The sequence below is a fragment of the Falco naumanni genome, chromosome 9 (assembly GCF_017639655.2).
Source record: "Falco naumanni isolate bFalNau1 chromosome 9, bFalNau1.pat, whole genome shotgun sequence".
Lineage (NCBI taxonomy): Eukaryota > Metazoa > Chordata > Aves > Falconiformes > Falconidae > Falco > Falco naumanni.
The window spans coordinates 22,861,278-22,885,530 of record NC_054062.1 but is presented as its reverse complement, the minus strand read 5'-3'; the positions used below and the strand labels follow the sequence as shown (position 1 = coordinate 22,885,530).

The window sequence follows — 24,253 nt, the reverse complement described above, 5'->3', positions numbered from 1 at the left end:
GAGTTAGGATTTAGCATTTGCAAATATGGGAGCATGCCTGCCCCATTGCATTCTTACCTATACTCTTCACCACTCACACATTTAACGCAAGCTTGAAGTTGTCCATCATTCCTGCAGAGCTAAAAGCATGATCATTACAACATAAAATATCTTAGGTCCTACAAGAGACTGCACTGGACAACTAGATGTAGGATTGTAGGTCTCCACTTGGGCAATTAACCAAAATTAATGGAGTGAATATACACAACCCCATCAGAATCACACTGGGCATGTACCCTGCACTGATTCCCCCTTTGCCCTGCCCCAGAAAGCCTGCACCCAAAGCCACCAGGTCCTGCTTCAAATCATAGCGAGCTGTTGAAATACAGGGAGCTCAGCAATGTGGCACAGTCACAACCACCTAACTGGAAATGAGAGCAGACGTTACAGTATTTGATACTGCTTAGGGCCACAGAGAAAGGGATGTTTGTATGGAACAGCGTGCAATAGAAGAACAATCAATAGCAGCAGCGTTCAGATGAACTCCAGTCTGCATAAGAGAAGCAGAGACACCGACTGCAATTACTGTTTTTTATAGTACCATTTTTGTTTAATGTCCTCTTCAATGCTCAGTTACTCCATTACAGCACTATAAACAATCAGGATGACCCCAGCAATAACAAATGAAGCTCTTGATGTTTTATCGTCAGCCTGAAAACAACTTACATCTCTTTCCGTTCCCTAATAAAATTCCTGATATTCTTTATTTTTTTAATGTTCTAATAGGCTGCTAGTGAGTTCCTCTTTCTGCGCCACTTTGAAGAAAACCTGCTTAGATCAGCAGACCACATCAGGCAGATAATTTTTTGCTAACTGATATACAAAGCCAATGCTTGAACAGAGCTTTGTTTATTTGCCTTTTCAAAATTGTGACATTTCAGATGTCTCCTTGCAGCCAAAATGTCTGTGTGGGTCATTGTGCAGAGAGACTGCTATCAGCCTACCTAACATTCCTGCTGTGGCTCCAGCGGGGACATTGTTCACTTCTGGCGCAGCCAGAAACACAACGTGGGATTACGGCATGCTGCTAAAGCCAGCTGTTGCGTTTTGCCTTGGAGAAAGCTGGATTTTGCTATTGTGAGAAAGGATCCGAGACCCAGCTCCATGCACCGAGACCCAGCTGTCCCCAGGGGAGTGACAGATTGGCCAGTATCTGAGCCTAAGGTCTGGTCCCTCTGACAAGGTTCTGGTCCTGTTCATACTCTGACTCCAGGCACTGAGTAACACAGGCACGAAATCAGACCAGAACATTTGAAGTCACTGGATAAAATGCAGAAGATGAACCACTCATGATTCAAGCTAAGGCACCAGGCACTGAAGCTTGGCCACATTTTCCCTGCTTGCTTTGCTGGGGAGAGGGCTTCTCAGCAGCAAGGGGCAGCACCCAACTGGCATCATAATATCTATAAAAAGCCCAAGGTGGTACTGTGCAACTGCAAGGGTGATAGGGGGAGTGGGGAAAGAGCCACCCTTCATACCTGCCAGCTGCAAACTGTTGCTGCTTTCCAGCCCAGCATGGCCACTGGCATAGTGGGTGGGCTGTATCCCCACACTTCTCCACCTTACAATTGGGGTAATTATTCACGCACACGCTCAACTGCAAATCCCCATTCTGCTAACAGGCTCCAAAAGCACTTTCCAGCAATTAGAATGTGGGCCTTACATCTCTAGATGTCTTCTACTGAAGACTAGAAATGCCAGGAGTTACCCCTGCTATCCCAATCAAACAGGGTCCTTTTCAGCTCCTCTGGGGACAACAGGAGTATTGCTGAACTACCAGCTCAGAACCACCACCAAATCCATCAGGAGTGATGGGAGACCTCAAACGGCATCTAGGGAATGTGCCTCCATGAGCCACCAGCCTGTCATTAGGGTCAGTGCTACCTACAGACGATGTTCACATCACTCTCCCCAGTGACGTGCACCTCATGCTCCCCCGTTCTACATTGTGGGCAAGTGCCCAAGAAAGCAGCACTTAAAATATTCCATTAAGGAAGTAGCTTTAACCCCACATGGTGCTCAGGTGCAAGAGCCTCCCCAGGGTGAAAGACAACAGATAATTGGACTTGACAAGCAATTTATTGTAATGCTTTCATCTATGCAGAGTTAATACAATCCTTTCAATCCTATTTACCGAAACATTGGCACACACATGTATTCTGCTGCCATCATCTGACCCACGCTCCGCAGCAGACGTGACTTGGTTGCACAATTAAATGATGCAGCAACGCCCTGATTTAATTTAAGCCTGTATTTATAGATCTCCAGCCCTCACTGAAGCAGCACAGGGCTGACAATTGGCTTGTTGCATTGTGTTGTTTGCTGCACTTCTCACACTTTCAAGGGGCAAACTCCAGCTTCCAAATTCCATGGTACATCCAGTCTCACTGCCCTATTACTCATCTTGAAAACAACCTGACTCCCAGTTCAAGCACATGTGCTGCTGAAATAGCACAACCAAACACTCTGAGGATCTGAAACCTTGGGATGGAGCAGCCTCTTACTGCCTGCAGTCCCTAAGAGGATTTGCTAGAAAGTGTTTCAAAAAACCCAGTATCTAGTAATGCAAAGGCTCTCAAAACCACTGAGCCACTTCCCACAGAGACAGCTGTTCGGGGAAGGGTAGGCTCTTTTTTAAAGAAACGTGAAATTGCAGTAGTGAAATTAATTATCTGTATTCCTCCCTCCTTGCCCCTGGACAGCCTCCCAGGTTTCCCCATGGGTCATATCCAGTGTCACTGTCAACACCAGGCACTGCAGCCCTGATTAAGTCATTACAAGTCAGCCCTTGTTCCCCCACTTCCAGTCAAAAGCAAATGAGACTCGTGCAAGCTTAGCAAGCCCTGAAGTGCAGCTCTGTCATGGACACAGTGGGACGAGTGGAGCTGGCAGAGACCCACAGGCTCCAGCTGTTTTGGACACAAGTAGTGCCCGTAAATTGGCCAAGCATTACTTACTGACGGTTTCTTGATTTTCTGCTGGAAGGGCCACATAGGGATAAGCAGGGACATTACCAAAGTAGATTGACTATGCTAAGGACACATTACCATGCATAGTATCGGGTCGCAAACCCTAGGTCCAATGATTGCTAGGTTAGAAGTTCAAAATCTGGAAAGCACAGGTCATCCTCTTACTAGAGCAAATTTGCTGTGTGGCAAGAATTACTGCACATCAAGCCATAGGTTTCCCAAAGTGCCCTAAGCTTTCATTTGCTTTTCCAACTCCCTTTTCAGGGTTCATTAGAGTTGTAAATACAAGCTGCAATTCAAGACCCAAAGCCCATTTTGCTTGCCTCACCTAGGAGATGCTCAGGCAGCATCAAGAGCCCAGAAAAAATAATAAAAAGGAAAAGAAGAAAAAAAAATAACCTATTATTTCTGGGAGCCTAAAAGCACTTTATGGCAGCCTGAGAACACAGGGCCTTGTCCCCATCTTACAGCTGGGAAACTGAGGCACAGTGACGTGCTTACAGAGACACAACAAGACCATGGAAATCCCAGGTGAAGACCTCAATTTCGGTAACTGTGCACCTCACACTGCAGGAGCTAAAGAGGCTATCGCAGAGGGCTGTCACTGCTCAGTGGTGGCCTTGACAGATCCCTGGGAGGGAAAAGGGTTAAGGAAGGGAATTTTGTTACTTTCTTGTCGTATTTTCTCGTGGGGGGAGAAGCGTTGTGCAAGCGAGAGTTTTCCACTGGCGCTAGGCCCCCTTGCACTTATCAATGGGACCTTTCAGGACTCACTCCCTGATTGAGACATCATTTCCTGTCCAACACACTAACCCCATTGATAACTCCACGCTTGATGGGAACTTTTCAAACCCACCAGGAAAGGCCAGGAGACCCAGAAGAACATACACATGAAAACAGAACTGGGGTGAAAAGAAAGAGAAGAGAGAGAAAGAAACAGTTTTGGCCATAATCTGTATGCTGACAATAAATGTTAGTAATTATGGAGCTGTGCATCTTTAGCAGGTCCATCACACACAGAGAAGCCACCGACATACTCTTCACAGAGTGCGACAGGCAGGTCTGGCACTTCAGCCCAGTAAGAAGTGGAGAGAGGCACAAAATGCAGCTTAAGAACATCCTTCTTTTGTCTTCCAGCCACACAGCAAACACAGAAATCAGGACTGGCCACAGAAACAGTCCCATATGCCACCAGAAAAGCCAGGAGGCCATAACCAATACAGCTTGCCAAACAGGCTAGAGACTTCAGATGTCCAAGTACCAGAAATTATGCATATAGGGGAGAAATGATGAAACTAGGACTCTTCAAGATATCTCAGATCAGGTACCCATGGGAGTAGTTACCCTCTTTTTCCTAACTTATCACCGCAAAAAAGGTCAGTGTTATTTCCCAGGACACAGCACGGTCAGCCGCATACATCCTTAACACTGGCTGCAAGGACTCACTTGATATTCTAACCACAGCTGAGCCCCAAACACAAGCTCTCCCCCAAAACTGACATTTCCCCCAAAGTTTAGGAGTCTGTCAAACCACAGGTTTCCTTTTCACCCCAGGCAATTAACAGTTTTGCTGCTTACAAAGGTATCAATGGATCTGGGTTATCGCTAAATAGGACACCAGCCAGTAAGCTCTCCCTACACGTGTTTGTGCCTGCGAACAGTACCAGAAATGAAGTAGCTGATGCCCCCACTGAAGCTTTGTAATTTGGACTTTGCTCATTTCCTGACTTCAGACTTCAGTCAGCAGCTATCGAGCAAGAAAGCTTTTGATGAAATCTAAATATACAGGTGCAGAATACAGCAAAGGAGCTGTACAAAACAGCAGGAGTCAGGACATCGGCTGGCTGAGTAGATGGTTAGGTGAAGGGTCTGAAAGGTTTCCACTACCATCTCCACTACTGAACTGCTCTGGGAGTGAGAAAAAGCTCTGTTGTTTTCAGTGATTTGGGTAAGTAGTTTTGGGGGGCCCAAAATGTAACTCTCTTTCTGTTCTAAGTGCATCTGAAGTATTTAAAATTAGATCCTCTCTTCAATAGGAACCATTCATGAAAATGTCAGCTTGAAATGTCTTTACAGTGCAAGTTACTCACTGTGAGCATACCACCCACTTATCTTATACCCTACAGGGACAGAGCCTGAAAAGTTTCAAGATCATGACATGTAACAGACCAAACAAGCACAAAGCCTCATTTAAAGGCACTATTAACCCAGCTGGAAACATGACTACAAGTGTGAGTAGAAATAATATTTTATGTTAGACAAGATAAACTTACCTGCAGGTCGAAGAACTTGCTGTATCTCCGGTAGATGATCTGGGAAGTCAGGTCTGACCATGTTACGTTGATGATATAGACCTGTTCAGGAAAAGAGAAAACTCAAGTCAGTGCGGGCCATGAAGCACAGGATATGTCCAAAAGCTGAACAGTCATCACAGGTTCATTCCACGTCTTACTGCCTGCTCCTGCCCACAGTGAGGAATACATCCCTGGGTGCAGGACTAGCCTAAATTAAAGCCATGCCCTGTTGCAACCTTTAACAGAGGTCCTAGGAAAGCACCCAGTATTCTTCCGTCCATCCCCAGCTCCCACCGACTTTGCTTTCTCTGGGATTAAAGCTTTAATTAAGTGATGGCACATTTTCTGGTCCATGGTAACACACCCTGCCCTCTGCCTGTTTGGAAGTTCCCAGAGCCCGTTGCAGGAATGGCTGGGAGAGCTATCCTGCCCCTGAAGAAACAGCCCATAGTGAGCTGCTGATCTCCAACATCACACTCCAGGTTTTCCTTGCATATGGAGATGCAACCATGGCCCTTCCCGGGCAAGACGCAGCTCTAGTTCAACAAGGGAATTTAAAGGGAACGCAGCTCCAGGGGGCGGCTGTGGGATTACAGCCGTGCAACACAGCTGCTTATGCACACCCATACACGCGTAACAGCAGCTCCAGCACACAGCCCTTGCTGAGTCACATCACACCACTCAGCACTTCTGCCACCTATCAGACTGATTTGAAGGTGATGTAAAGCAGGTCAGCCAGCGACACTGTTTTCTTACATTGGTGGAAACAGCAACACAAGCCCAGAACGAGCCCAGGATTTCCCTTGTCCAGCCACATTCCACCCCCAAAACAATCATCTTACAGTAATGCTGTTTTGCCGGAAGCTGTGATAAATGGTTCACACGTGCACGCACACACATGCATGTATATAAAATACACAAGTGTTCCCTTTTGACCCTAGAACCTCCAAAAAACTTAAAAAAAAAAAAAAAAGAAAGGAAAAAAAAAAGAGACAGCTTCTGCTTTCTTATACACATGCCTTCAGACCAAATGTTGGTCCTGCTGCCTTGATGACAGGTACACAAGACTTCAGCAAACACAGGATGGAGCCATCAAGGGTGACCACTGAGGGTGACTACACACCACCAATGTAACGGAAATCACAGCTAGGCCAGCTCCCGGGCCTTTAAAGCAATTTCCAGGTTTCACATATGGAGTGAGATAAGGATCTGGCAGAGGAAACAGGAAAGCATCCCTCCTCCCTCTGCCCGAGTGCTGCAACAGGAGCTCTCCCTTTATGCCATGGATGCAGAAGCGAAGCTCTCTGTCACCAGCCATGGGGGATGGATAAGAATCACCCTCTTTTCTCCATCCCTCCCAGGCCACTAGCCCGTCTTCCAAGGTGCTGATACAGGGTAATTGCTTATGTGCCTTTAATGATAGAGGATGTTCCATGAAAACCCCTAGAGGGATGTTGAGGAACAAGCTTAACAATGCTTTTCTGAGGACTGCGAGGGATTTTGGTAAAAGAAAGGTGCCATCTGACGGCCTGAAAACCATGGAGGACATGCATCCTCACTTTCCCCTCTGCTTGTTAAGGCCACGTTCAGTGCCCAAGACAGTTTTGCACCCTGTCTCCTGCAGCCGTTTCATGCTAGTTGAGAACTGGACATGCTAAGCGCAGGCTACTAAGGAGACCTGGGGCCTTTTATAGAGCACTGAGGGCAGGGACTAAGAGCTTGAGTCTGACTCAGTTACCATATCAAACCTATCGCTGCTCCCACCACAGCAGAGACCATCGAGGCTGGCAAAGGAAAAACTTCCCAGGGGCGAGCGCATGACTCTCACCAAACCCAGGTCACCTCTTTGCTGCATCTCATATTTCTGCTCAAAAACCAAGGCACCCAACCTGCCTCCCACAGCACCCATATACACAAGGGTGACACCAGCACTGCCCTGCTTCATGGAGGGGAAATATAACTGTGTAACATGAAGATTTCAGGTCTCCTTTAAATATCTCACCCGTGCAGACATGGCAGAGGAGTCAGAGCCTGGGAAGGAAACTGCTGTTGCCAAATTTCAGGCCAGCCACACTACACTGAAGAATATTTTTCCACGTGTTTGTTGGGGGGGGGGGGGGGGGGGGGGTGGGGAAGTTTGTAGCTTCGATCTGAGCAAATTCACAACACAAATATTTCTACTCATTCTTTATCCAACATCTACTTTCAGATGGAAAACCCATTTGATTAAAAACAGCTCATGACAGATGGGAGCTGACTAGGATCCAAAAGCAACTTCAGATACTGTAATTCTGGCCCCGGGTTCTCACAAAGCAGACGAGACAGGGATAGAAGAAACATATTGTACATGAAAATAAAGATTTTTTTCCTTTAATTATACATCTTCTCTCCAGAAACTAGAAACAAAACACATATGCCACAGACATCCAGGTTTTTTCGAATTTCATGGCACTTCAGGCTTCCCCATGCTGCTCCTCAGAACCCACAAGAACTGTGTATCCCTGAAATTTTTAACAGCCTGCAAGTCTGCTTGATTGAGATCTAGTCCAGACAGGAGTTCATTCTGCTTCAAGAGTCCAGCATTGTTCAGCACTGCATTAAGTGGCACAACACCCCATCACACTAGAGGGGGCAGAGCTGGGTGCAAAACGATATTGTGGGCAAGAGGTTGGATGCGTTTGGTGCATGGAGTGGGATTTGGAGCAGGACCCCACTGCATGGTGGAGATAGAGCCCCAGCTCTGACATCCAGGCCCTGCATGAATGAAGCTGCCACTGACTTTAATCAAGCGAGAGCTTCGTAGCACATTTAAAACAGCAATTAAATTTTTTTGAGCCTTAAGTCTCTTCAAGCTCAGCAAGTGACGAACTGGGCAGCACGCATATGCACTGACTTCTATTTCATGAGAAGATCATAGCAGGAGGAAGGAAAGCCTTTAATCATAACCTGGAGCTCTGTGAAGCGAGAAATGAATAGGCTCAGAATCTGCCTGGTGGGACGCAGGTGCAAAATCCGAAATGGCTACTGATTTTCTTTGCTTGTTTGTGTAAATCAAATTGCTTCTCAGAAGTCACCATTTAGAATAATGGGGAATAACTGTTTGCTTGAAAAAGATCGGTAAAATGCCAGATCTTAAAAGCAAGGTCTAGAGGTTTCAAAAGCCTTAGATATCACATTTCTCTCCCTCAGAGATCAGAGTTTGGTGGTTATTCGCTTCTGCTGCCTTAGCTGGCCCATAACCTTTTCATGAGCAGCAAACATTACATCAGCTTACCTCATCATTTTTTTGCTCAGATCTTAAAACGGGTCGCTGTGAAAGCGATCAGCTATATCCCACGGGAGAACGAGAAAAGCAGTCCTGGGGAGGCCGAGGTCATGCATTCGCAACGGGACAAGGAGGCAGCAGGAAATATCAGATAAATACAGAGAGCCATCCCACGCTTGAACACCCGGCAGGCCCAGCATCACTCTCACAAGCTGCCTGCAGAGCCAAGGAAGGGCTTTCTGTGGCATCTAACAGCTCCCCAAAACTGAGCCACACAAGCCACCACTCCAGCACGCAGCTGGTCCTGGCCACAGGAGAGTCCCAGGTCCTCAGCATGTTGCTTCTTGAGAAAAGAAGACAAAATCAAAGCATCTTACATGTCTTGAGCGAGCTCTTACATTGAAGCACAGTGTCTTCCTACAGTCCATACATGCACAGAACTCAACTTTAATCATGATTGCAAATTACAATTCACTGCAATAGCCAATTACTTAAGGTAGAAAGATCTCCTTTATGTATCTGCCCTATTTATGACCTTAAAGAAACTAAAACCCAGCTGCTATTCAAATGCTCCACCTTAAAAATCCTGAACAAAAAAAAGTCCTTAGTAATAAATAATAACTGAAGTACACATTGCAAGCAACTCACTGCACTATCACTGGGTGCTCCAGCCACTAAGAATGTTCAATTTTTAATTTGACACATCCAGTCTTTTTTTAGTCTACTATGTATTTTAAAATAAATCCTTCTTCAGAGAAACAAGAAGCAGGCCTGTACAAACTGGATAGTATTAATCAGGAACTGAGCTTGATAAGCAGCTCTTAATATTCACGCTGCATGAAAGATGGTGCAGGATGTCAGGGGGATTTTATCAGCTGCTAATTACTGTTTAATTCTAGCTCTGGGACACTTCCTTTTTACCCACTGCAGAGCAGAAAATCCACTGCAAACTGAAGTTATTACTATCCCTTTACTGCCTACACCAAGCAATGAGGAGAGATGACTTCCTATTACAAAAAGCATTCACTCAAATGTCATTAGGCACAACTTTATCATTGAATGCCTTGTTTTAAATGGAAAATATCCAGTTCCAGCTGGCAGAAACCCCAGAGGTAAAGAATTAAGGTTATTATCACGTGACCGATTTTTTAATTGGCTTTTTAGAGGCTCATGTTTTGTTTTCCACAGCCAGATGAGCTGAAATGGAAGATAAATGCCTGCAATAAGCAGTATGATGAGACCAAGATAAGAGCATCCACAAATACGTGAGCTATTGGCAAAGACAAGATTGAAAAGCAGAGACTAGAAATATCCCTGCACACGTAAAAGAAGGTGCTGTAGTTACAGTAAACACCCGCCATTAAGAAAGTTTTATGAATGCAAAAAACAATGCCATGGTGCCATTTGTATGCAGGTGCCATCACAATAGCCCCTTTTATCTTGGAGAATGTTGGCTTCTTCAAAGTCTTGTATTAAATGTTGGATGTTTGTCCTCCTGTGAATCATGACCGAGTTGGAAAAGACACTCCTCTCCCCTTTCTATATTCAGACGCTATTGCTGCCTGTGAGCTGGAAACTTTCCACTGGCACAGCTCAGCATGTGAGTGCTCCCTGGTCCGCTTCCATGCAAAGTCAGCCCAGCTCCCGCAAGGCTTGCGGCAATTTCAGCTGGTTTATTTAGCTGGTGGAGTTTACATTAAAACAACTGCAGCATCCCTCCACAAAGTCAACATAATGTCTGTGCCTTAAGTCACCGGAGTACGGGCACTGTATCAACTTACTGTTTCCATAACCATTTTAATGTCAAAGATGTTCCAATAAGCACAGATCAGTGCTGACGCAGATATGGAATGGTAACAGCCTAGAGACAGCACTTTCGGTACCTATGAGGCCAAAGCAGCAAAACTGTTCACCTTCCAGAAGCAGCGTGGTTGATTTGAGGTACGTTCTTCCACCCCACAAGACACTGGCACCAGTAGCCAGGGTTTCCCCAGGCTGAGGGCCCCCAGTGTGCTCAATCCCTGCCCTATACAAGAGCCAGCATGGCAGCAGGGAGAGTAAAATGCCCCAGGAAGCAGCACTGAACAGGTAAGCCCTTCTCCTGCGCACATCGCCTGTGCCTTCACTTGGTTTGGATCAATTGTCTCTGGATCCAGTGAGTGCAGCATGGGCTCCTTGCCCAGTCCACCAGCACCCAAAAGGCCCAGAAAAGCATGGTGAGACCTGGGCAGTTCTTTTAGAGATGTGAAGTCAGACCTTCAGCCCCAAGCCCATGGCGAGGCCACCACCAGTGCTATGCAGTGATGTCACCTCTCAGGATGAGAACCTCTGAGGGACCACAACTCAGTTGGGACAGGGCCAAGGAAGAGCTATTTTCAACCCCAGTCTGGAGCTGTTCTCACCCCAGGAATTTGAAGACTGAGCTGAGAAGGCTCGGAAGAACCATGAAACCCAAGCGGCCCCAAACAGGAAAGCTTCTTGCAGGATGGTGGTTGCGGTGGCAGGGCGCCTCAGAGTAGTCCCGAGCACGGGGGCTGATGCAGGCTGCACACAGGTGCAGGGTGTCTGGCTTTTTCATGAAGCAGATGTGGTTTCACAGACATCCCTCTACCCGGCTTGCATTTCCATTACCAACGGAGGAAACGTAACTGAGAAAAAACCCAAAACCACCCACGGACCTCAGGGACAAACGTTGCATGTACCTAAGTTTTGGAAGCAAAGCAGAGTCACAGTATGCCGAGAGGGAACAAATTAGACAGCCCCAGCGCTCGCCAGTTCTCATCCCTGAGCAACCACCACACAGGCAATTTAAGCAGGACACAGCAATTCCAGTCTGCATCACAATTTGCAAGCTAATTTACAGTCTAGTTAAACATATGGGGACATGGGATAGTTTTCCTTCCTTCACTGTTTCCTTTTGTGGATCTTGTTTCAGCTCTGAACAGCAATGCAAGAGGATTAATGCGGGATTCGGGATTAATGCTGCTTCTCTTTTCAGCCACATCACACCAAGTCTGTACAGCTCTGAATCCACCCATACTCAGAGACTCAAGCTGGGTCCTTTCCAGTTTAGAAAGCCCCATCACTACTGCATCTTATATGGGCACAGACCTTCCTCCTGGTAGAGAATTAACCAGGATGAAATCAATTTCTCTTTGCCAAATCCTGGTACTTAAACACAAATGAGAATAGCAAACAACTGCCTCAAGCCAGCCAGCAGACATCCCTGGGAACACAGGAAGAAAAGCTCATTTGAGTATGGAGGCACCTGGCTAGATGTTTTTGCTGGCTTCCTAGCTTTGGGGATGTGGACTAGACAAGTAACAGGGTTGTGTCTGAGTGATGAACCCAGCTCATTATGTTTACACAGGCAGAGTAAGACATAGCCTCCCGCATTTTTCTCATACATTTATGAAGTTTCAAAGACCATGGTTCAAATTTCTATTTAGCCTCATCTTCACCCTTCAGGTTTTTGGCATTTGCCAGCTTGGGTTTTTAAGCACCTTCCTGCTAAGGAGATGCTAAGAAGTCCGACACAGAGTAATAAACCAAAAGCGGAAAAACCTCCCTGCTGCATTTCTCTGAGTGGCCACAAGAGGCATAAAGAGCGCAAAGCGGAGTTTGCACCCGTGATTTCCGACAATTTGACCAGAGCGCTGCAGAACTGGAACGGGAGCCCCGCAGCTCAGTTACAAACCACCTCCAAGCCCCTTGCTGGGCTTGTTTGATTACTTCATTTAACTTCCTTCTTAGGGGGCTATGATCAGAATATGATGTGTTGAATTCTTACAGACATGCAATATCTGTGTTGCATTAGCAGAGCTTCGTTTTTTAACTGATATCCTGGGTCACATCAAAGACCTGTCAAGGCTCCTATCTTATCTCCAACATACTCAATAACTGGAGCTTACAGAAAGAGAATAAGAAACAGAACCAGTAAAGACTGGTCACTCCCCTGCTACCGCCTCCCAGGTTTGGGAAGCAGTACAGCAGCTTCCCTGCAAGGGAAGCCGGCAACATCCATCCGTTAGATTTACATACATGCGTGAAGGAGGGAGAACATCTGTGCAAAGTAAAACATGGACTTGCATTTCTGTTTCCAATCTGTTTCCATCCTCCTGCATTTACTTTCGACATGTGATGGAACTATTTGTGAAGCAGAATAACCACGGGACTGAGTTTCTACCATTTAAGAGTTGACAGATTATTAGAAAACACAACATCTAAGCCTACAGAGCATTAGAACAGTAGAGTGACAAATGTTAAGATGGAAACAAGAACATACAGGCTCTCTGCGAAACCTGGCTCCCTCATGGCCTTCTCAAATACCCAACCTGGGTCTGAAAGAGGCTGTCGATGGCAAGCAAACTAAAATAATCCAGCTGCATTAGAAGGTAAGAAGTTTTCACCTTACTGCCTCTTAAATCTGGATACACCTGAATAAGAAACTATTGTAACTCAGTGCTTGCGTCTTTTTCCCCAGAGGGTGGCTGGTGTTTCATGAAGACCCCCAAAATATGAGAATGTCATGGTGGAAGAAGAGAAAAGAAAAAATAAAGAGAATTAGGAAAAGCAACAGTCAACAGACAAAACAGACCCTTGAATTTCAAGTCCTTCAAGTAAGTTTCACTGAAAGGTTTTGAATACAAAAATTGCATCAATTTCACAAACTGGTTTTAGAAACTGATTTGTAGTTGAAGTTGTTCTGAGAAGAAACACATCACCCTGAAGAGCCGGCTCAACGGAGAAGTCCTCAGAGCCAGTGCTGAATGTGGAGCGAGGTGGACATCCCTCTAGCCAGTCACTTCTCATCTCTTACAGCCATTGTGTTGGTCACATAGTAAAGGACAGATACAAAGGAAAAACAACACTTTTAAAAAATTATTCTCAAACCTGAAGATAATTGCATCCTCCTGAAGTTATTCTCTACACAGAAACGGATCTTAAAAACTGACTCAAAACTGTCTTCATCCCGCTTCCACTGAAATTTGTTTTAATAGGAAAGTATTGAGCTATGAACTCCTTTAAAATGTCTCCTTAGTTTATAACACATCTCTCTAGCTTCAGCTACAAGAGATCACTCCTCTGAATGGTGCTGCTACTGACTGGACAGCAGAGTGCAACATTTGAAAATTAAAACCAGCACCTGTCCAAATGGGTGCAACCTGCATTTGTTTTTGACTGCCATCACAGAGTCATCAGACACATGGAAGCCAATGGGAAGAGTTTCATTCCCTTCATGGTGCTGGATCAAACATCACATGAAAGCGGGATTACTAAAATATCAGAAGGGTGCTGCCAAATCCGAGAGACTTAAGAGAGAAGTAGCCGAAGTGATTCTGGCACAAGAGGAATCGACTTGGGGGATGTTCAAAATAGGATGAGTAGAGCTCTGCTCGCATTTCAGGCAAAGAGATTTTTGTCATCAAGTGCCCTGGGGGAAGGGATGCAGGACAGTTTGGTCAAATGAGAACTAACAAGAACCTGTTTGCTCTTGTGTTAAATGTATCAAGATCAACGAGCCACAGAGAGAGAAAGTATGATCTGGAAATTGCTGTTTTCCAGTTAACACCAAATCTCACACATCTTTACACAGTTATTTTAGCCTGCGGGAGATCTCTCCAAGCACCTTCCTTTTTGCTCTAAGAACAAGGATCTGTCTACGTTGTACCAGCAGGGTTGTATTGTGATGTTTTCCCAACTACGAAGCTCGTATACAGTGCTAGAGTGTACACAGCCTGTGGCCGCATGAAGACAGAGCACACAGTGATTCCGCTAACCCTATTTCATGTACAGAGCGAGCAGATTTTTGCACACTGTAGGTATGTAGCCTTATTTACACAAACAACAGAAGTGCCCTGCGCAGTCAGCCTTACAATTGCAAAGAGGTGTTGTCAAAATCCAACCTCCCTTGCAGCTTCTCACGTTTGGGATTCCTGCTCTGCACCAACACTTGCATATAGTTTATATTAGCATGCAAATCTTCCAGCTTTGATTTGTAACCTTACATATGACCCCCAGATGCAGTGTTGGAAAAGCAAAGCAAGGGCCTGGGAAAGGGAGAAAAACTCCTCCAGGCCCTTCCAGAACAATGACAAAGCTCTGGGACATTCTTAGTCCAAATAATGGAAATTCTCCTGGGATTTTACCATAGAATAGTGGGATAATTTTGTTTTCTTCTCATTTTGAGTAGAGGGAAACAAAAAGTTCATGTAAACCAAGAGACCCTCAGATTCACAAAGCAAGACCTGAGGGGTACAGTACTTTCAGTGTGATCAACGATCCCTGACAAAAAAACAACTCTGAAAAACTCTTCTAATTTCTATATAGTTTGTGCAACTACATTTTTCATGCATGACTGAAGGATAAAACTTAAGGTGAAATCAACTAGATCAACCAGCAAAGCATCACAGAATTGCCAGCATAACACATGGATAGATGAGTGTTTGCATTTTAATTGCAAAATGCTAAAAGAGCGAATGCAAAATGGACCCATCCTCAAAACATAAACACCATTAAACAAACATGTAATGCACGTAAATCTTTGATTGTACTGCATGACCATACATACATGAGACTGAATGTACTTGTTCTTTACAGGACAATCCTGACAACGAGAAACCAACTCTTGGAAAGAATGGAACAAATCTCCTCAACCCCAGAAAGATGCAATGCGGAGGTCACTGGAAGAACATCTTTCACTGCAGTAACTTTTAACTTCAAGCTTCAAAGAAATCCATGTTTCTTGTGGGGAAAAGTGTGAAGAAAGAAAACTATTTTGTGTCCTAGTCCGGCCAAGAACACCTGAATCACACCGTGAAACACCAAAGAGGCGGCAAATGCAGAGCACCCTCATTATTCCTCCCAGTGCTTCTGGTGAAGGCAGGAAAACTGATGCAAGAGTCCTGCGCGCAACAGCTTCCCTCCCATCAGGGCATGGCGCTGAATTTAACACAAAATTACCTTCTTCCTGTGGAACTCCAGGGTTTTCAGGAAGATACTCTGCCAAATCCTCACGCCCTCAATCATTGCCTCTTTGCTAAGCTGAACTATTGTCTCTGCCCTTTCCTTCCCTCCTACTCCTCTCACAACCATCCTCCTTTTCCCTCCTTTCCCACGCTTGGCTTCCTGCCTTCCCACTTGCAGGAACACCCTCTCCTGCCCCAGATGCACGGGACTATCATGGACAGCATAAACCCATCCCTCTCCAACTTTGCAGTTTGCACCCTGGGCCACACACAGGCACAGAAACATGTAGCCATCTTCACTGGTTTCCAGATCGCATTTATTCAGCACACTGGGCTGCGGCTTCTGCAGATAGGCGAGCACTGCTCTGCCCTACCAGGATAGATACCAAGGAGATGCTTTTTCAGCCTGGAGCAATACTTTGGTTTAGGCATTTCTGCTCAAAATGTCACTCCCCCTTTAAAACCTGCAAATATAAGGATCCTTTGGTAGCAAAATATATTTAACTGCTGAGCACAGGGACAGCTGCTGGTCAGGACAGTCACACTGTCTAACTTTGTCCCCAGCTGAGGAGTTGGGAGATGAGTCTCCAGACTGTGCTGCAGCCAGAGGAGAAAGTCCCCAAGTTGTGCTACTGACCTGCACTGCTGACCAAACCAGCCTGCTTCTACTCAGACTGTATATGGGGTACAAAGGAGATGGGCCCCTAAACGGGATATGAAACGTGGGTACATGGCTGTCATCATCACTTGTAACCCTACTGCCAAAGGACACAACCACCAAATCATCCCCCACGCCTGGTTCACATATGGGCACACGCCATCACCTGCTGTAAGCCTGGACTCTTTTGGTGCAGGGGAGAAGAACATCCCCAGGGATTTTCGGTCACCCTGGGCTGGGCTTTGTCATTCACACAGCTTGCCCCCGTAACAAACCCCATGCCTCCTCTGGAGACATGCACTGCTGTTTGGTAATGCGCTTCCCGTCAGAGCTGTCAGGGGTGGCAGTGATGGCGACCACACTAATTCCTTCCCGTTTACCTATCACAACCCAGCCACAAGCCACACATACCCCAGGAGTTACTCATTTTTGGAAAGAAAGAGTGTGGCTGCAAGTCAGCATGCGTCACCTTAGAAATAAGCCTTTTAAGGCCATGCCTATATTATGTGTTCTATCAAAACCAGTAATAAAATACAAATCAGCAAAATGACTGTATGCATTTACATTTCTGTCAAATTCAGGGTTTCAATCCCTTGGAACAATAAACAAACCTCTTCAGTCCCCAAGCCTGAATATTTTCCCACTCTTAGACACTTAAAGGGAATTATTAATGTTCCAGAGATAGAAACTTGTATTAAATCTGCTTAAGTGACAACCCAAAGCCCAGAAAAATTACTGTCTGTAACAGCAGGCTCTCAAGAACTAATACAGCTGCACTCTACACATACAGCATCTGGAGACAGCACAAATTTCCTAGGCAGGATTTGGGGAAAAAAGTCCTAGTTCTATGCACCCCAAGGTCAGAATCTCAAACTGGCCAAAGCTGCTCATCTCAGATCCTTCTCTAGGTATGTGGCTAGGGTAGACATCCATCTCTGGAGGTGCCTCTTCCTCCACCTGCAGGAGGATCCTATGTTAGATAGGCATCTAATGTCTACAAGGCTGAAGTTAAGGTAGATGTACAGTAAGGAAAATCTACACGGTGCAGAGATGCCCAAATTGATGCTGACCTGTGTCTCCTCCATGATGCAGCATTATCAGTCCGTGGTGGTCCACAAAGCAGCCTGGCTGGGTTAGTCCCACTCATTCCTAAGAGCCCCACATCTACGCATGGCATGTTAGCTCCAGTACACCATCACTTGGATGCGGCTGCTGTGCTTGATGGGACTTTGGAACACCACATGTTTCTGTGACAGCCACTGGGTCCAACTGCTAGCAATGTAACACTTTCAGTTGCCACATCCTTTCAAAAAATAAGCATTTGACTCCAATCCTCATTCAGAGGATTTAAAGTTTTTAAGCTAGGTCACCCCCGAGCTATTTAAAAGTCCAGTTTATGAAGTGCTAACACAGGAACAAGCTGGAGGCACCACTGCAATTTACCATGAAGCACATATCAAAGATAATAACACGAAACAGCATCCTGAGAGCAGGCCAGGCCTGACTGCCAGCACACCACAGCCCGCACGGGCATGGGATTGTAGGCAGCGTGTTGCGTTTAGTGACCTTGGACAGAAGAGGAACTTGTACTCACAGAGTTTGGGAAGAGCACAGGCTTTTTTAAAGAGATGCTTCCTCTTTGACTTGGCTGGGCTGCCAGCTTCAGAGCAGCGCTCTCAACACGCAGCTGCTTTGCCAGCACCCCCCCGGGCACAGGCACGGGATGGGGCTGATGGGCTGGACAGTCAGTTTGGCCGACAAGCACAGAAACACTCTCCCACCCTGCAGGTGTCCTGAGAGACAGGCAAGCAAGCAGCAACTTTTGTCCCACCCTAGGGCAGCGAATGGATTACTCCATTCCTGAAGCAAGCTGCAGGTTGAATATCTCCTGCCAAGCCTTTCGTTAATAACGATCTGATTCAAAAATCCTTTCCCTAAGCACTCGCTCTTACAGCGTGGATCTGAAGCAGAAGACTGATAAAGATGGATGTGCTCAACAACTTCTTGACCCATTTCAGACTTCAAACCTTGTTTGCTGCTCCCAGGCATCAACCATTATTGCCCCAAATGTTTCCAGCAGATAACAGGAGCAGTGCAGATACAACAGAGCCTCTATAGTACCTAAGGTGTCCTTAGCTTTTTGCTAGGACCAGGGATCTGCTTACAGGTAAGGATACAGAAGTCAGCTGTGATTAGAAAGATGCAAGTCCTGTCCTGAACACCCACAGCTTTGCTTGCCAAAATAAAAAGCAGCAGCAGCGTCAAGTCCTGTAGCTATCTCTGCTTGAGGGCTGAGCCAGCCACGGGGGCAAGCTGAACCGAAATCACTCATGCTACATCTGCAGGGCATGAAGCAGTCGGCTGAATGCGCATGAGGTGTGAATTACAGTATCGTAACTCATGCCCTGAAGTGTCTTACTGCAAAATGGCTCAGGGCAGAGCCAGGATTTTTTTTCAGTGTTGTAATTCCCCTGCCTCATTTCTCTCCCCCACAACTGCCCTTTGAGCAGAGATACATCCAAAGAGGATCAAATCTCACCCTCCTCAGCCCTGTGAAATGTGAGCAAAACTAGCAGGGCTTGGCCCACTGTGCCTTCTCCTTAAGGCTTCAGTAACATTAAACTAATAGTCTTCAAATATAAACCACTCGTTGCCTTGGAACAACACGAAGACAGATGTAAAACCACCCAGTTCATGGACAGGTGTTATCAATGGGCTCTGGTAAGGGCCACAGCATCCTGCTCCCTGACAGAGTGCCTCCATTCCCACCCGCCTCCGCACACCGCTCTGGCCCAGGAGCGGACGGGCTGCCACTGAAACCAAGGCCAGATGCAAAGGAAGGTCTCCAGGTTCAAGCCCCACAGTCTCCATGGACCCAACTCCGTTTGCAGCCTGCTGATGTGAGCTGGCTCTCCACTGGGAGGTCCCTGGGTAGAAATAAACCCTTGCCCACGCACCAGCAAATGCACTATTAAGTGAGAGGGGATGCCCTCAGCAATGCCACTGGGCCACTTGCCCTTGTCTGCCTCAGGCAGAAGAAGCAGATGTCCTGGGCATCCCCTGGGTGCTGTGATGGGGCAGTTCATCACTCTGGAGGCCAGTGGGATATAGCTTCCGAGGTTAAAACAAAAAAAGAAAGAAAGAAAGAAAATCTGGGGCAGGGATCTGCTCCTAGGTCAACTAAAAACTAAATCACACTGGAAGCATCAAGCAGGGAGGAAGCCTCCCACAAAACCCACCCAACCTTGTCTGAAACAGCCACCGTGGAAGAGACAGTCAGACACAATGAAGGCAGGAGCTCTTCCAGATGAGAAAGCCACAGGCTCGGGTGCCAGAGACACACTATTAGGCTCCCACAGTCTCTCCTCTCTCTGTTAACCACCCAAGTTGCTCTTAAGGGTAAGTGAAGGAGGCCAGCTGGAGAGCTCACCAGTAGTTTTAGTGCAGGATAACCACCATCCCTGAGACATAGCTGACCACAGGGCAAAACCACTGCTCCCATCAGCATTCTCCAAAAGCATCTCAGCAAGCCCAGGAGCACCCTGGGTGCAATAGACAAGAGCAAAACCTGGGCCTACACACCTGGAACCCATGTTGTCCCTGCTCCAGATAAGATTTCAGCTTCCCTGGGCTGCCTGTAAGGCTTCTGCACCAGCAACAGAAACACAGCCAAAAGTTCCTCATGGCTTGTAAACACAGACCCACGCCTCGCCTGATGGTAAGATGGTGGCCTGATGCTTCCAGTTCTTCATGGCAACAAAAAAAATCTCCCGAACAATCACCCCTTTCTAAACATTCAGACAATCAGTGTTTTGCTCTGGTCCCATGGATAAATGCCATCTCCTCAAGAGAGAAAATCTTCCTGGAAAGCACAGAGCAGAGACCGAATGGTCTGCGGAGATCACAACAGTGATCCCTTGGAGGCTCAGCCTGCCAAGGCACCGAAGGACATGCTGCACTTCAAGAAAGGGCTTAAATTCCAGAGATTTCAATGGGATTTAAGCCTACGCTTAACTCTGTTGCTGACATGCAGCCTCTGACTACCGAGCTCCTCCTTTTTGTCACTTTGTCCAAAGAAGCAACAAATTACAGCCCCTGGACTTGCACAACTGTTGATTTGCGGGCTCTGTTGAAAATCCTGACTCCTCATGACTATCATCCTTCCACCATAATTTTGGGCTTTCCCAAAAACCGGTCTGTGCAGTCGGTCTACAACCCTGACCAAGTATGATCATGCTCTTCCAGCCTGCACAGATGAGCAGGAACCCTCTAGCCCAACATTTCCCCTACTCCAGCACACATGAATTTCTCCGATAACCTCATTTCACACATCAGTTACGTCCTGCCAACTTTCAGCTAGAGAAGACTGAATCCTCTCCAGATTGGCTCGCTTCTTGCCACAGCTGCAGCAGCCTACACACATTTTCAACTCCTGTTAAACCACCCTAGCTGTGGATGCCAGTTGTACAGGCCAGGGAGGGGTCTACAGCCCCCCCTCCATGGTGGCAAGAAAGCCAGGTCATGACTGCAGTCACTCAGCAGCCAGGACCCCGTGGAGAGGCTGCCATGTGGCTTTGGTCTGTCAGCTGCACTGCCTCTTCACTTGTAACCACAAAGAGCCGCAGCCAGCGAGCATGTCACCAACTCTCCAAGTCAGCAAATCACTACTGCAGTGGGAAATCATGCACACAAAAATACAGAAAACAGTGTCCTGGTTTCAGCTGGGATAGAGTTAATTTTTTTCTTAGTAGCTGGTGCAGGGCTGTGTTTTGGCTCTGGTGTGAGAACAATGCTGAGAGCACACCGATGGTTTGTGTTGTTGCTGGCTGATGTTTATGCTAAACCAAGGACTTTTGGGTTTCCTAGGCTCTGCCAGAGAGAGGGCTGGAGGGGCACAGGGAACTGGGAGGGCACACAGCCAGGACAGGTGACCCAAGCTAAGGGGTATTTCATACCATACGACGTCATGCTGAGTATATAAACTGGAGGAAGAAGGAAGGGGGGACATCTGGCATTGTGGCATTTGTCTTCCCAAGTAGATGTTACCTGTGATGGAGCTGTGCTTTCCTGGAGATGGCTGAGCCCATGAGATGCCTGCCCATGGGAAGTGATGAATGAATTCCTTGTTTTCTTTGCTTGCATGCACAGCTTTTGCCTTACCTATTAAACTGTTCTTATCTCAACCCTTGAGTTTTACACTCCTTTCTGATTCTCTTCCCCATCCCTCTGGGTGAGGGGGACTGAATGAGCAGCTGTGTGGTGCCTGGATGCCAGCTGGGGTTAAACCACGACAAACAGAAAAATGTCACACTTCTTCTAGCTGACTAGCCCCATTTCTGGCCCAGGGATTTAAGGAGCAGGACAAGCGAAAGAGACTGAAGGATTTTTTTCAGGAGTTCAGAGAAATCTCATTTATGAGAGAGGGGTACCAATTCCCACCTGAAGACCTAGTCACTCAACAGGTCCCCCAGCCCACTTGGAAACACCTGTCAGGCCAACTGGAGACCCAGTTGCTTTCTCACTGACATGGGAGCCCTCCTTAGCTCAAAAACTTGACTCCAAAACACCACTGAACTGCAAATCTGCTTGGCAGGGTAAATTATCGAAGCGTGATTTAAAAGCGAGCTCTGAAGCTAGGGAGCTCAGCCAACTGCTGCATCTGGCCATAATATTGAGAGTCAATCCCCCAGTTAATAACCTCAGACTCCATCGAGGTGTGACATTAAAAAACAATCCAAATAATATCCCAGCCATGTCACTTTATTCTTTTTCCCCTTGAAAGGACATCTGGCATGCAAGACTTGGGTTTTCCCTCATTCCAGGGAAACCTGTAGCAACATTTTCCAAAGGTTTCTGTTCCCTAACCAGGGACTAGAAGGGATGCAGTCAGTTCATGCACAGCTCCTAACATTTTTCTAACCAGCTGGACTCCCATTCCCTTCTCTTCCACCCTCTCCCATGGAGAAACACAGTTGCTACAATCAGCCTGTAGCTGGGGAGGGGAAGGAAATGCCATTCCTATTGTTGCCACTCCAAAATCAGCATCTGACAGTGGCAGGCTGCAATGAACCTACAATTTCCTTTAGGAAGGTAAAAGCATCTCTCCCATCTCACATATAAAAACTCACCAGGAACAAGTATCTCAGTCTGGACATAACTAGTTATAGAAACACTCTGTAGATCTGTTCCTAAACCAAACTCAAGCAGAGCTTCCTCCACGTCCATGCTATTGCATGTACCTCTGTGACCCCTTTAGAAAAACAATTTCAAGACCTCTCCGGTAAAGCAAACACTGACTTCAGTTGCACGGTACAAGGGATGCAGCTCTCATTCTTCCAGCCTTTGTTGCATACTAGGAGGCAACAAACACGTTAACAACTGAAAACATTTGTGCATCCTTCCCTGTTTTTTGGTTGCCATGAGCTGGAATTTTCTTCCAGCTTTGTGTTCTTTTGATTTTTCCAATTGCCAAGAAACTATCTTTTCCGCAAAAGGAACTGTGGAAATGGGTTTGGATATCTATCACAGCTCCAACAACCTTACTGAACACCTCACAATGAAAACAGGTAGGACTCAGACCAACCCAGACATCATCTAGACTCCTACTCTCAAGTGAGCACAGGACCAAGGACCATCGATGCCAGTGGGACGGATGTGAGGATGGAGACCATGAGAGGCCCGGTCTGAACTATAACTGCAAAACTTAATGGAGCTGTTTCCCAAACTTGAGAACATGGCCTTAAAAAGAACCATAGCATTTCCAGAGTAAACTGATTCAATGCTACCTGAAATGGAGTCACATTTGGAAGCTCTACTCCAGGAACAAATACAACCATCCCTGGCTCAGAGCCAAGAGGACAGCATCTGGATGTGAGGGGGGTGGGAGAGACTTTTCCAAGAGGGGGAGATAAAGACTTCAGGAAAAGCTTGTGCTTAGGTCTTAAAGAACCATTAAACAAAGAGGTGAAATGCAGAGGGAATTCATAAACAAACGTCCCTTGGAAACACCAACATCAGCACACACAGCTGGGACAGGTAAACTCAACAGTGCCAGGCACAAGACAGAAGAAAAAAATGTTTTGAAGGCAAAATTTTTTTCCAAGAAAAAAGAGCAACACTACTATAAAATATAGTGCATTTTCATACCAAGTTTATTTTGAGCCTTGTGCTCTCCTAGACTGCCAAGCTGGCTACTGTGCTCCTCTTCACTCTGCAATACTTATTTGATTGGCAAGATACTATTTCAGACCTATAAAACCCTCTTGGAACATGCTCCCAATAAACTGAATTCCTTTTCTACCTAATCATTTTATTTGCCTAATTATTAGCAGTACTTGGAACAAACTGAACACCACAGGCAGAATCCAACAGGGTCCAGTCCCTGCCCAGCAGCTATTTATACACCACCCTACGAAGGACCAGGACTGAGGCCTCCAGCTCAGCTCCTCGTGCTGAGGCTGGGCAGCAGAACAAGCAGAAGGCTCCTAGAAGTGTGCTGGGGATCTGCCTACCGTTGGGCATGATGTACTTCCAAGGCTGATAACATCTGACTCAACTTCTATGTCCTACATTGGCCTAGAAAAGATGCTCTCTTTGGGTACTTGCCTTCATGGAGTACTACGTCCTGTCTATCCACTGCAACACAGGCAAGTGTGCTCTTACAGAGCGCGACGTCCCTCTGCGATGAAGTTGCCCTTTGGCAGGAATGAGGCCGAGCAGTAGCTGTAATTGCCCTACACAAAGCAAACAAAGTACACCCCCTGCGTTCCTCTGGTAGGAACTGGAAGCATAATCTGGATGCAGTACCCAGGAGACTGAACTGCTCTCCAGCCCATACAGAAGCTGCACAGTAAGGGCAGGTCTAGTCAAACCCAGATCAAACCCAGTCTAGGGACACCTCGGAGCAGAGACGAAAATTTGGAAGTTGGAGGACGGTTACTCACAGAAATGAGGGGCGAACAGCTGTGTGAAGCAAGTATCGAGGGCACTTAATCTTTCAGGTAACACTGAAATAATACTAATACAGGCCAATATTAAGAGGGCACGTTGCTGAAATGCAG

The 24,253-nt window shown here is 46.5% G+C and overlaps 1 protein-coding gene across 1 annotated transcript in view; it reads right to left on the bottom strand.

Annotated features, from left to right (window-relative positions):
• Positions 1 to 24,253, bottom strand: part of SH3PXD2A (SH3 and PX domains 2A) — a 272,082-nt gene that overhangs the window by 219,092 nt on the left and 28,737 nt on the right. Inside the window, exon 2 of the mRNA XM_040606729.1 lies at positions 5,282 to 5,362. Coding sequence (XP_040462663.1) covers positions 5,282 to 5,362 — 81 coding nt within the window. The remainder of the gene's footprint in view (positions 1 to 5,281; positions 5,363 to 24,253) is intronic.